General features: G+C 30.4%; 2 protein-coding genes across 2 annotated transcripts; one reads left to right on the top strand and one right to left on the bottom strand.

Annotated features, from left to right (window-relative positions):
* Positions 1-249: 249 nt before the first annotated feature.
* Positions 250-1,968, bottom strand: LOC107639390 (uncharacterized). The gene is made up of 3 exons (XM_088502097.1): positions 1,812-1,968; positions 1,325-1,682; positions 250-732 (listed from the first exon to the last, which is right to left on the bottom strand). The coding sequence occupies exons 2-3, from the start codon at positions 1,676-1,678 to the stop codon at positions 511-513; spliced, it is 576 nt and encodes a 191-aa protein (XP_088358223.1). The 5' UTR covers positions 1,679-1,682; positions 1,812-1,968; the 3' UTR covers positions 250-510.
* A 4,968-nt stretch (positions 1,969-6,936) lies between these two features.
* Positions 6,937-7,688, top strand: LOC107639376 (cell wall / vacuolar inhibitor of fructosidase 1). Its single transcript, XM_021105421.2, has one exon. It carries the CDS (start codon positions 7,006-7,008, stop codon positions 7,540-7,542), a length of 537 nt encoding a protein of 178 aa, XP_020961080.2. The 5' UTR covers positions 6,937-7,005; the 3' UTR covers positions 7,543-7,688.
* The last annotated feature ends 6,598 nt before the right edge of the window (positions 7,689-14,286 follow it).

Raw genomic sequence — 14,286 nt, 5'->3', positions numbered from 1 at the left:
TTTCTTGGGGACTAAAATGTCCGTTTTTAAAATCTTTGAGAACTGATCTGGGTAATTACTCTGCCAGAAAATGAACTGGGGACTAATTTGTCTGTTGGAGTAAAACCTTAGAGACTGATCCGTGTATTAATCTTCCTTGGGACTAAAATGTCCGATTCTATTACTCTAATCTTTATTTTGCTACTCAATTACTCAAACAAATCCCGGATATATTGCAAGTAAAACATGATAATTAAGCGCGAGGACATAGAAGCAAAATCAAGAGGTGGAATGCACATTATAACATTATCTACCATCTGCTGCACCATAACCCATTATTGACAACGAACCGACCAAACTAGTAAAAAAGGCCTAATAACGTTGCTGCGCCATGACAATACAAATGAGCAAGAAACAATTCCATGTACCTATTTATACTTTCTTTTTGCGAGATATATGTTAAACACATGGTGATATTATGTTGAACCAAGGGGGATTTTGTCAAGTCACAAACATATATTGAACCAAACTCTATCGCTTAGAGGGTCTCTCATCGTCTTCTCCTCCATCCCCGTCGTCATCGTCTTCGTCGTCATCTTTGTCTGACCTCTTTCTTTTTGATGGAACATTGTCCTTCTCAACATCCTCATCCTCATCATGGCGGCCATTCTGATCTGGATCAAAATCACTGGATGCATCTTCCTCCTCACCAGGACCTGCTGGGCGGACAAGGTATTCAGTTCCCAAATCCCCCTAAAAGGTTCACAAATAACAAGTCAGTGTAGTTCAAATGCAGAAAGGCACGGCAAAATAGAGTTATACTAGTTTATAGTAGATTCACAATAGAACAAAGCAGCAGCAAATAGAAGCAGATAACTGAAGTTTATCTACATGTACACAATTGTAAAACTCAATTTAAGACTGGCTTAACAAAGGAAAATTACATGATAGGGAGATTATCTAACGTTCCCATCAAATTAGCAATTAAGGAAAAAATGAAAATAGAAAATAAAAAATAAAAATATAAAACTTCAAAGGTACAGTCTAATAATAAGTAACTAGTGTTGGGTGTATCTGCAACAGTGCAACAGCTTATCGAAACAATTTGATTTTGTCATACTCACACAATCAGTTTCCAAAATCATTCTTCTAGAAAAAGCCGAAAAAGACTGCAAATCAAACTAGATCGAAGGAAACATCCCCCCGCTTATAAGTTATAACAGATTCATAATTAAAATAAAAAAATAATAAGAAAAATAAATGGATGCTCAATAGAAAATAGCGATTTTCCAAAAATATAAACAGTTTAATTATCAAGTTTATTAACCAAATCAACGTGAATTACCTCTTTCCGTTGTTGTTGTTCCTCCTCCTCCTCCTCCTCCTCCTCATCGTCGTCGTCGTTGTCTTCATCATCGTCGTCGTCGTCAGGATCACCGCCGCGCTGAATGTCACCACCTCCTCCTTCGTCATCGTCCTCTTCGTCGTCATCACCGCCGTCAGGAGCATCTTCATCATCCTCCTCCTCCTCCTCCACCTCGTCATCATCGTCGACGTCATCATCTTCTTCGTAGTCTTCATCATCTTCGTCGTCGTCTCCATCATCTACTTCGTCCTGAGAGTGATATTCATCTTCGTCACTCAGAACGGCGACGTCGTTTTCCTCCGCTTGCGCTTTCAATTCCTCCGTAGCCTTCATCTTTCTTACAAATTCCAAAGCATAAAAAAAAAAACAAAAAATATATATATAATATTCACATAAGTATGAGAGAAATCACAAATTCTTGTTTCGAAATCTGAACATGAACGAATAGACGAGACAGGGCTGTTACCTCCAGTTACTCTCTGTAACACTGATCTCATCTCGGCCGTTGAAACATGAATTCACATGGATCTCTGACGTGTCTTTCAATCGAACGGTCACTGTAAAAAGACTTTGTATTTCAGTGTGGATAGCGTGATTGAGCCCAGCGGCGCTTCCTACTCTTGTTTTCACTGCACGTGCGTCTCACGTGCTACCTAAGCAAAAACTAGTTTTCCTTTTTTTTTTTTTTTCTTTTTTTGTAAAAATTATATTGTTTTAATTATGAAATTAATTTGTTTACTTAACAAACTAAGATTATAATTTTACCTTTTAGATTAAACTTAATTAGAGCGAATAAATCAATACATAGCGTGTTCATTTTTTTATTTGTAAAATATTATACGTACAAATTTTTTTTTTTAACTAAGTTGAATAATAAAATTTGGAGTGTGTGAGTGAATAAATGATAAGAATAATTTTATTGAGGTTAAACTAACTTACTTAAACTTAATTTACAAAAAAATTATACGTATAGTATTTTTTTTTTCTTCATAGCGTGTTCATTTGTTATACTCAACTTGTTTCTTAGCTTCTTCAATTTGTATATGTACTTTTTTTATATTTCTTTCCAAATTAAACAAAAATGTTTGCTGTAAAGTTGCATGTACCAAAAATTTATTTTTTAATATGATTTTGGGAATTAGGATCATGTCTTCATTTTGGAGGTTATGGTATCGGTTTAATTTTGTAAATTAACATTATAGAGCACAATTATTTGTTGATTTTCATTTGGTTGCAGTTACTACTTACTAGGTTAGGTACTTTTGTCTGCTGCTTTCTGCTTGAGTATTGGATTGTTTTGCTTTGAAATGGAATGAAATACTTGAATTAAACCGGTTTGATCTTAAATTAGGTACTGCTTGATTTGAGATTGAACTTTGATTTGAGTTATAATCTTTTAATAGATAAAAAAAAAGGGCTAGCATAATGCCATAAAAAGGTGTGTAAAATAATTTTAAAATAATTTTAGTTCTTGAATTGTTAAGGGTTACGGGATGTTAAAAAATTGAGTATGGTAAAATAATAAAAAAAGAAGTAAAAAGTGAATATGTTAGGGTTGGTTGAAATTAAGATGCAAGTTGTGACTAAATTTGATGTAATGTGTATTTGGAGAAGCGATGCTGTAAGGTGGGAATTTGTAGAGTCGGCAGGCACATTCAGGGTCTGTTATTAATGTGGGATGACATGTAATTTAAAATAAATAATTGTTACAAAGGAAAAAGATGGTTATGTGCTAAAGGAGTACTGTTAAAAAATGAGTTCAATTGTACGTTCTATTTAGTATGTAGTGATCATACTAAAATGGAGAAACTGGTTGTGTGGGAGGAACTGAGTTTTGTAGCTGGATTAGGTCGAGGTCCGATATATTATATAGGAGACTTTAATGAGGTTAATAGATTGAAGAGAGGAAAGGTCAGGACAGGTTACAACATCGGCAGAAGAGTTCAAAGATTGGGTTCAAGATATGCAGTTAGTGGACCTACCGTTGAATAATAAAAAATTTACTTAGTTCAGATGTCGCTCCTGCAGTCGTATTGATAGAGTTCTATTGAGTGTAGAATGACTTTAGGAATTTTCGGAAATTCGATTAAAAGGTGGACTGAGAGTTATTTGGAATGTATGGCTAGAGAGAAACAAATAGATTTTAATAACAAAAAAACTAGAATGGAAGAGGTGTTTCTCAGATTTGATCAACTGCAGAGAATGATATAGTTTGGATTCTTTTGGTTGTTGATGGTATTGTCGGAGATAACACTAGGATTTGTTTTCAGGTTTTGATTGGTTATTTTTTATGTTTGAGACTTTGTTTGTGATTTTATCACTCCACTTTATTGAGTTGAACTCACTTATTAAAAAAAATGCCATAATTATAAATTATTCACACATCTCTCTCAAAATGCTAGTGCAATTTCAATATATTTAATGATTTATAACGAAAAAATAAGACGTTTATTTATAGTTTTATCAATTAACTTAATTACTAAGATTTCATTTTTGATAAACTAACTCTTGATTAGAGCCTGGTTGATAGTATTAAACATATCTTTTATCTCAAAATTTGAAAGATAATATTCTCTCTTACAATCCAGATGAACAAGCAGGTCCGGAAGTGGGTTGGTATTGGAGTGGGTCTGCTGCCAAAATCTATGACTCACGCAATGGTTACTTGTGGTTGTGTAAGCAGCTGTTTGGTTGGGAGGAGCGGGAGAATTGACTTTGGCTTTGGCGTCAGCTTGTTCCGAAAAAGCATAAGTTTTTGGCTTGGCTGTGTCTTAAGGAGGCTCTTCCTACTGCAAGTTTTCGCTTTAGAAGAGGGATGTCGTCATCGGATAGGTGTCCAAGATGTCTTTCTAGCCAGGAATCGGTTTTACATTGTATTCGAGATTGCCCAAAAGCTCAGCTTGTCTGACATAGGTTGGATATTTCTTGTCATCCTTTGGATTTGAAGAACTGGTTCTTGTATTATAGTAGAGAACATCCGTTCAAGTTCTTTTCGGGACTTTGGTGGATATGGCGAGAAGGAATAATGACATCTTTAATCCCCATGAAATTTGGCCTCCGAAAAAAGTGATTTGTCTGGCATTAACTTCAGAAAAGGAGTTTAGGAATATTTTTGAATTACAACGTATGTCCCTTCCCTCTACTCTAAATGGTTTTTGGAATCCCCCATCTATTGGTACTTTTAAGATTAATTGTGATGCTAGTTATTTTAGTTCAGGTGATAGTGTTGGTTTTGCTTGTGTTATTAGAGATTGTAATGGGAGCTGGCAAATGGGGTATTTGGGAATGATTGAGAGTAATAGTATTCTTCAAGGGGAATTGTTTGCTATTTGGAGAGGATATCTGTTAGCTTGGGATGTGGGTCAACGAGATGTTATTTGTGAGACGGATTGTGTGGAAGCATTTAATCTTGTTACTCAAGATGATTCTGGGTTTATTGATCCATTAGTGCTCAAAATAAGAGATATCATGCATTGGAATTGGCGGGTTGACTTTCGTTTGATTATGAGAGATGCAAACACGGTGGCAGATACTATGGCAAAGATGGCGATGAAGTTATAACTTTCGCATGTGGAGCTTCTTTCACCTTGAGAGGAGTTTAAGAGTACTCTTGAATGGGACTGTCCCTCTATTTAGACAGTTTCTTATTTTATTTGTTTTATTTTTTTTTATTTAATTTATTTCAGTGACAAAAAAAAAACATATTCTATCATGGCATGATACTACTCCCAACTTGTACCAGTAGAGCTTCTAATGCATGATGATAGGATTTGATTGATAACATTATTGGTACATCTCTTTGAAAACCATATTCATATTCGCACCTCTTATACATGCATTATACAACACAATCATTACACGCAAATACTGCCGCAATTCATCACATGCACCTTTTTTCATACATTAGGAATTAATTACTTAATTAAAAACCTCCTTTTGAGAGTATAAGAATCAAATTGGAAGAAAAAGCGGATTCAGACCAATTAATACTTTGTTTGGATGTGGAGAATATAAAAAAAAATGTGAAAAAAAAATAGATGAAAAGATGAGGTTTTTTGTTATTTGAATTAGGAAAGAAGATGGAATAGAAAAAAAAAAACGTAAGACTCATCAAAATATTTTCTTTTTAAAGATGAGATAAAAATAAAAAAAAAATGTGTAAATAAGTATAAAATTATTAATTTATTTTTTAATTAATTAAAAGAAATAAAAGATATAATGGTAGTAGTACAATTTTCTTCGATTATAATTTTTTTTATTTTTTTATTCAAACAAATTTTTTTTTTATTTATTTTTTTTTCTTATTTTTTTTATTTTTTTTCTTCTATTTTTTATTCTCTATCTAAACAAAGTGTTAAGTGATAGAATTTTCAGTTGCAGCTACAGTATATTCAGATAATTGTTCAATCAAAAATAAAAAAGGATAGAATGAAGAAGCCCTCTAGGTTTAGTGGGTGTTTAAAGCTTGTAAGCAAGTTGCCAATCAAATCATGATAACTTTAAAAATTAGAAAAATTAATATTGATCTTCATAGAATCAAAATCTTACCTAATAAGGACTGCTTCAATTTTTCTTTTAAATCGTAAAAGTAGTCACACAAAAATACAATTACATTGAGAATTTAATTTTTATAGAGAGAAATTTGTGTTTTTTATTTTAATGTAGAAATGATCTAAATTCATCTTCTTTATAGTTTTAAGAATGTTATCAATCTTGGTTCACTAGTTTATATTCAAAAGTAATAATTTTTTTTAAGTTCGGAGCTCATCTTCGACATTTTAAACAATACATTTTTATTGTACTAATATCCAATCGTGCCAACAAAAATACAACTTTAATTGTCAAAAGAAAAAATTAACATACAAAATAATTATTTAAATAATATCAAACTTCAATGACTTTTTCCCTATCATCACAAGTTTTCTAACACAAATTGGCAAAAAAGTAAGTTTCACTCCTTGAACCGCTTCTAAAAGAGAAATTAAAATTGAAAGATAAAATTAGAAAAACAAAAATTGAAAAATTTAGATTAAATTAAGTTTTTGTATTATATTTATTATAAAATATATATGATTAAGCTAGGTCTTAATATTTTATTTAATTTAAGATAAATATAGATATAAAATAAATTATTTAAATTTTTTTAGTTATTAAAAATATATTATTAAAATTTCAGTTCTTAATTCTAAAAGTTTCAGTCCCTTGTATACGTGGCACTAAAATTTTGTATCTTAAGAATAAAATTTAATTTCAGCCTTTAACTATTAAATACAATATCAAATCTCAATCTCTTAGACTCTTAGTCTCAATTTTAATATTTAAAAATATACATGAAAAAATATTGAGTTTGGTCTCTGAAGTTATACTCGAATCTCAATTTAGTCCTTAAAATTTCAATTGCCTCAATTTAGTCTCTAAACTTTTCAATTGACTTTGTGACAAAAACTATTGCATTGAAACAATTAAATCTTTAAGAACTAAATTGAGATTCAAATGTAATTTCAGGACAAAGTGAATATTTTTTCAATATACAAAGTCCGACTTACTAACACTATAAAATGCCCTAAACAGAACTCAATTTTCTTCATAAATAAACTCATCAATCATCATTATTTATCAGTTGATTATCATATCTCAATCAAAATCCTTTTCTTCCCAAAATGACAAACTTGAAAACCATAACTACTCTGTTCCTCTTCTTATTCTTAATTGCCATGACTTCATTACCATCAATAACTCACTGCAGAACCCTGATCATTCCAAACAATGAAAAACTCATCGAAAGCACTTGCAAGAAAACACCAAACTACAACGTCTGCCTTCAATCTCTTAAAGCATACCCCAGAAGCTCCGGCACCGACGTCAATGGCCTGGCCCAAATAATGGTGAAGGTGATGAGATCAAAAGCAAATGATGCCATTAACATGATCCATGAGCTTCAAAGAAGTAGACCAAGTCAAGCACTGAGTTCATGTGCAAGCAAGTATAACGCAATTGTGATTGGTGATATACCAGAAGCCACTGAAGCTCTTGCGAAAGGTGATCCTAAATTTGCAGAAAATGGAGCAAATGATGCTGCTAATGAAGCTACCTTTTGTGAAAATGGATTCAATGGGAAATCACCTCTCACCCAACAGAACAATGCTATGCACGATGTTTCTGCTGTTACTGCTGCTATTGTTAGATTATTACTCTAGTTAATTAGTTACTTAATTAATTATATTCACTAAATAATATATGCTTTTAAGTTCTATTTGCTATGAGAAGAATGCTAAAAAAATGAGTAAATTTTGTGATTTGTAATTATTAATTAATTATTATTAATATTTTTAATAATATGAAATTACATCTAATGATATAAAATTATTCACTTTTTTTAATTAATTAAATACTGATTAGATTTTAATAAAAATATTGATTCTTAGACTTTTTCGCTATATAAAAAATTTGGAACGTGGTGTTCTCCAATAATGCATTTATGGTAATTATAAGTAAAAATTAATGCATGTATGAAGAACATATCCCAGTAATTTTCAATTTCTAATGTGTTTCCAATACCATGAGATATTTAATTAATTAATTTTGTCATCTTAAAATTAAAAATGAGCCAACCCCATTAACATTTGAAAAAGTAAGATAGTAATAAACTGAATTTAACATTAAGAATTGATACTAAGTGGATTAAATTTTAATTTAAGACAACAAATTTGAATTAGGTAAATAACTAACTCATATGTTTAAATAAATATTAGAATTTAAATTTTGTTTTGAGTATATAACTGTGTATTAGTTAATGATTAATGGAGGTCAGATACGTTTGAGTGAATAATTACCTTGAAGTTTTTTGTAGGTACAAATTTTGATTGTTGTTAAATTTTGGTCATGTGAATTTCGAATTATTCTATACTAGTTAACTTAAGTAATAATAAGATAATTGAAGGATTAATTCATGAGGTAATTAAAGAAAGCCACTAACTTGAAGGCATTGGCCTTTCACAAGATTGTATATATACTTTACTAATGTGTTAAAAAGAGAGACGTATGTATCCTTTTTCAATAATTGGAAATTGGTAGCAGAGAAGATAGGATAAGAGCCGCACATCATAGTGTCTTGCTTTTCCTTTGGCCAATAACATGATAACATATTGCTGTCTCATTCTTCTTTAAATTATGATGGGACAGAAGCGATAAGGTTAAGTGGTTCCATGATTATGAACTGTGGTCTGGTTTGTCCTTTTCTGGTAATTAATCGATTAATCGATTCTGTTTAGGTTTATGATTTGTGTGTGCATGTGACACACGTCTCTTTGGTACTGAATCTGTTGGCGAGAAACAACTAATAATTTCACATCTAATTAATGCCTCCTAATCTGATCTTTTTCTACTTGCAATCTTAAGGTGCAATTGATTTGTATTTGTATTTTTTATTTTTATTTTTAAATATTTGTTATATTTTAAATTTTTTAAAAAATAAATATAATAAAAATAATAAAATTTGATTTTTTATTTTTTTTTAAAAAAAAATACAAACTAAACGTACTTAAAAAAAATTATAATTTTATTTTTATTTTTATTTTTCTTCTTCACCTTTAAATTTGCATAATTGCATTCTTCTCTTGTTAGTTGCCAATGCCACAATAGGAATGCATATTTTTTCTTCTTCTTATGAAAGTATGAAGGGTCGCTCTACTATAAAGATGTAAATAGGTAAAGATTTACAGAAATTTTGTTTTGTGGTGACACGTGCTATGATTAAGGGAGTATAGTATTAGATTTGTACTAGTTGCGGATGACTTTGGAAGCCTGAGCTGAGAGCCTGAGAGGTTGTTGTGGCATAACGAAATTTTGTGAAATTGAATTCCGTTGGGTGCTCTGGCTTTCGGGCCTCAGTTTATGCCTCAAATGTTGCATATATATGACAATGAATGTTGGATCTTTAAACGATAATATAAAAGTTATTCAAGCCATGTAAGTTTTTTCATTTAAAATATAATTTTTTTATTATCTTTTTTTAAATTTTTAATTTCAATAAAATTATTTAAAATAATATTTGTCAATAGAATTATTTTTATTTTAAAAAATAAATCACATAATTTAAACATATATACGAAATTATAAAGTAAAATAAATAAAATTAATAACTGCAAGAAGAATAAAAAAAAGTGTGTGAAAATTATATAATTTTGTAGTAGTAATCACTATTTTATTTAATAAAAATAAAAAAAATAAAAATCTTTAATCCGGCGAGCCGCCCCGCCAAAACCCGCAAATTTGACGGTGCGGGTTTGGCGAATTTTTTTAATTTAGCGAGTTCTAAATCCTAACCTGACCCACCCTTTTTAGTAGGTTCGGCGGGTTGACTTGACGGATTCGACCCGTTTTACCACTCCTAATGTTCATATCAAATGTATCAACTCTTTCATTTTTTAATCATCATAAATTCATACTTATAGAATCATCGTATATTTAAGAAGTTAAAAAATAATAATTAACATAAAAGGCATCTATAATCATTATAGCTAGAATTTTTTTTAGAATAATGTCATACTACTTATTTTATTTACAATATAATTAGTAGAGTGTATTATGAAAAAAATAAAAGATTAGACTTATTTTAATAAAAAAATATATGTCTATAGACATATAAATATAATCGTTTCTTGTTCGTCCTACCTCGACTCGCAACTAAAATTGTCCAATGTAAAAATGACAACATAACTTAAAATTCTTTTTGTACCAGTTTTATCTTAATCAGAATAATTTTTATAGATATTTAAAAATATTAAAAAAACTCCGCCTATGTTACACTTGCAGCACATAGCCGATCCCAAGCTCGAATAAAGGAGGAGGATTGTGTTAGGTTTTTGACAGTCAACATAAAAATTTAGTTAAATTTTTATGACATGGATCAAATACGTTATTGCACTAAAGTTTGGTCGTTGCCCAGAAGCAACGTGTTGTACAGTTCGCATACAGTGTCAAATGAGCAAGAGCGGCTGCATCGGTGTCTGAGTATGCTGTTAAATGAGCAAGATTTTTCGCATTTTCGTGAATAGACGAGAGTAAATAAACTAGTTCACAAAGAAAAATGTAAAGGTCAAAGCGACAGAAGGTTGAGATTTGGGATACGGAACATAGGCACTCTAACAGGAAAATCCATGGAGGTGGTGGATACCATGACAAGGAGAAAGATTAACATCATTTGCCTATAAGAAACAAAATAAGTCAGTATGAAGGCTAGGGAGTTGGATACTTTAGGGGTTCAAACTTTGGTATACTGGAAAGGTGGAGAATAAGAATGAGGTAGGTATTATCGTGGATAAACAGTGGAAGAAAGACGTAATAGATGTCAAGAGGGTGGGAGATCGGATCATCTCTATCAAACTTGTGGTCAAAGGAAGTACTTGTCATGTGATTAGCGCATATACACTGCAAGTGGTTCGGACAAGCAACACAAGACAAGGTTTTGGGATGATCTAGAGAGTTTGGTCCAAGATATACCTTCGAGAGATTAGATTTTCTTAGGAGCAGATTTAAATGGCCATGGTGAAAGAGAAGTGACTGGGTATGGAAGTATTCACGGAGGTCATGGATGAGTGGTCATACACGATTGAATAGAATAAGGAACGATGATATAAGAGAGAGAGTTGGAGTAGCACCTATTGTGGAAAAGATGGTAGAATCGTATCTCAGGTGGTTTGTGTAAGGTCCCACATCGGTTGGAGAGGGGAACGAAGCATGCCTTATAAGGGTGTGGATACCTCTCCCTAGCATGACGCGTTTTGACGAGTGAGTGTAGGGGCTTCGGCTATCATCTCTATCGTCAAAGGCAAAACCGTGAGGCCTTGTGTGCCAAAGCGGACAATATCGTGCTAGCGGGTGGTCTGGACTGTTACAAATGGTATCAGAGCCAGAACCTGGATCGATGTGCCAGCGAGGGCGCTGGACTCCCTTAGGGGGGGTGGATTATAAGGTCCCACATCGGTTGGAGAGGGGAACGAAGCATGCCTTATAAGGGTGTGGATACCTCTCCCTAGCATGACGCGTTTTGACGAGTGAGTGTGGGGGACTTCGGCTATCATCTCTATCGTCAAAGGCAAAACCGTGAGGCCTTGTGTGCCAAAGCGGACAATATCGTGCTAGCGGGTGGTCTGGGCTGTTACAGTTTGGACATATGAGAAGAAGACCGATAGAACACCTAGTCAGGAGGGTGGATGAGATAAAAGATGGATAAGGAGTGAAAGACAGAGAAAGATCTAGGAAGACTATTCATGAGGTGGTCAAACGAGATCTACATGTAAATGGTCTCTCTATAAATATGATACATGATAGAGCTCAATGTCGTCGTTTGACCACCAAATGAGATAAATACTTTGTTGTTGTTGTATTATTTAAAAATATTAAAGAAACAATATTATTGTTTATTTTTTGTTTCTATTATTTTGTTAAAAATATAAATAAAACAACCAAAAAATTAAATATTAATAAATTATTATTTTCTTACAAAATTAATAATATATATATATAATTTTTTGAATAGTAAGTATTTTAATAATATTTATATAATTTTATATTACGTAGTAATATTTTAAAAAATAATATTTAAGATATTTTTTTTATCTTAAACTAAAATAATTTATCATATGTCAAGTAATATAGATAAAATTTAATTATTTTATATTTTATATATTAAAATAAAAAATATTAATATGAATTTATTTAACATAAAAAATGTTACTCTATATTTATTGAATTTAATAATAAAAAAGATTCATAATTTTTTATATGTTGATATCTTCTGTATTGTTTATTCAAATTTATTCTAAAAATAGAAATGTTATTATTTGTGTAGTAATATGTCCTATATTAATTAAAGTCTTTTAATATTTTTTATAATATTATTTAATTTTTATTTTATAAAATTTAATAATATATAAAAATGACATATTTAATGTGCACAAAATTATTGATCTCACTCTTATTTTAGGCATCCATCTAAAAAAGACTCCATAAATATATAATGAAAGATAATTAGATATCCTATTTTTTTTTGTATACAAAGGGGGCCGAAAGTTCAAGATCTCCTCATTCCCTTCAAAATATTAACACACCTAATATTTCATACTCATACAAATACACTTCTATGAAGCCAACGAACTCGTGCCACCAAAATTCAACAAGAGGCCACTCATTAGTCATAACATGAAGAGCCTACTTATCAGCCCATTCGTTGGTCCATTAAGGCAATTCTGTTATCCTTTACCATCACGTTACAGGGAGAACTCTTAACCCAGCAAATAAAGCCGCTACTCCAACGCACAAGCCGTCTATGAATGTCCAGCATCTGACAAAGACATCATCAATTTTTCACGTGTGTCTCAATCCCAACAACTAAAACAGAATATCTTTATCTCTATACATTATGAAATCTGTATGCTATAATTCTCCAAGTATGAAATTCTGTTCAACTTCAGCCTTTGTTTTTTCTAACGCATTCATATCATTTAGTATTCAACTATTTTATTTTTTTATATTATTTTTTAATTTGATAAATAAAAAAATATTATGTTCGTAAATTTAAGTTTTGTTTAAAAAAATTATTAATAATTAATGAATTATTATATATATATATAATGGAATTTGAATTTTTAACATATATTTAAGCGTTCGAATAAATTAATTTCTCAACTAATTTAAAATAGTTTAGTATCTAATTATTTAAGACTTTGTTTGATAAATCAAATTAAAAATAACATTGACAATAATAAATGAGAAAAAAAACAAATAAAAAAAAAGTGGTGGCCACCATAACAAGAGGCAGAGCTTCATATATTGACACAATGTAAGGGGACAATGGCCCCTCCCCCAATTTAAAATTTTTTATGTGTATAATTCTTTAATTTTTATATTGGTTCTTTTAATTTTATTTTTTCTTCTCTTCTCAAGTTATATATTTTTTTTATATTGGTCTCTTTCAAAAACCTATTCTAGCTCTATTTTTAGTGGTGATGACTACGATAACAAAAGAGGAAGAGGAAGAAAAAAAAAAAAGAAGAAGAAAAAATAATAGAAATACAAGTAAAAAGAGAAAAAAAAGGGAGTACAAAGAAAAAAAAGCAAACACATCCTGACTTTCAAGCTTTCGGGGCTCATTCAAGATTTTAGTTGGGCTTAATTAAAAGATTATTTAGTTATCCCTTGTAAAAGATAATACATAAAAATATGAGATTTTTTATTAAGAAAATTAAACAAAAAATATATAATACTTACTACTATAAATATTTTACAAAATTATAATTAAAATCAAAATTTAACAATTTTTTGTTAAAAATATTAAAAATAATTAGTATTATTTTAATCAATTTAAATTGGTTGAGTAATTATCTCACTCATCTGTTTAAGTAGGTATTAAAGACTTGAATCTCACATTGTGAGTCTAGCAATCTATTGGCTAATAACAAATTTTTTAATAAATGAAGTTTCAATCGGTGGTAGATTAGTCATCGGCCTACAATTAAAAAATACCATGAAAAAATAGTATTTATCTTTAAAGCAGTTTTTCATTGATAGCAATATTTATAGAGATTTATCTTTGTTAAAATTTATATGAAACAGTTTTATTTCTTAGTATCATACTCATTCTTAAAGTCAAAATAATATAATTATTGTTGTTATTGTTAAAACTTCATATTTTATGAGATAATTTTTAAAGTGTTCAAACTTAAAGACTTATGCCATTATAAAAGCTATTAGATTGATTAATATTCCTTTATAATATTACCGCAATATCATCGTTGAGTATTAGTTTGTGTGAAGAGAAATTATAACAAATTTGTTATTCAATATATTATTCTATTGAAAAATGAATTATGATCATTCGAATTGGTAAATACATTTTTTTTCAATTTGTTACACTATTTTATCTAGTAATAATTACCGTT

Source organism: Arachis ipaensis, chromosome B1 (genome assembly GCF_059453495.1).
Source record: "Arachis ipaensis isolate K30076 ecotype BB chromosome B1, ASM5945349v1, whole genome shotgun sequence".
Taxonomy (NCBI): Eukaryota; Viridiplantae; Streptophyta; class Magnoliopsida; order Fabales; family Fabaceae; genus Arachis; species Arachis ipaensis.
This window is presented reverse-complemented; position numbering and strand designations above follow the sequence as displayed.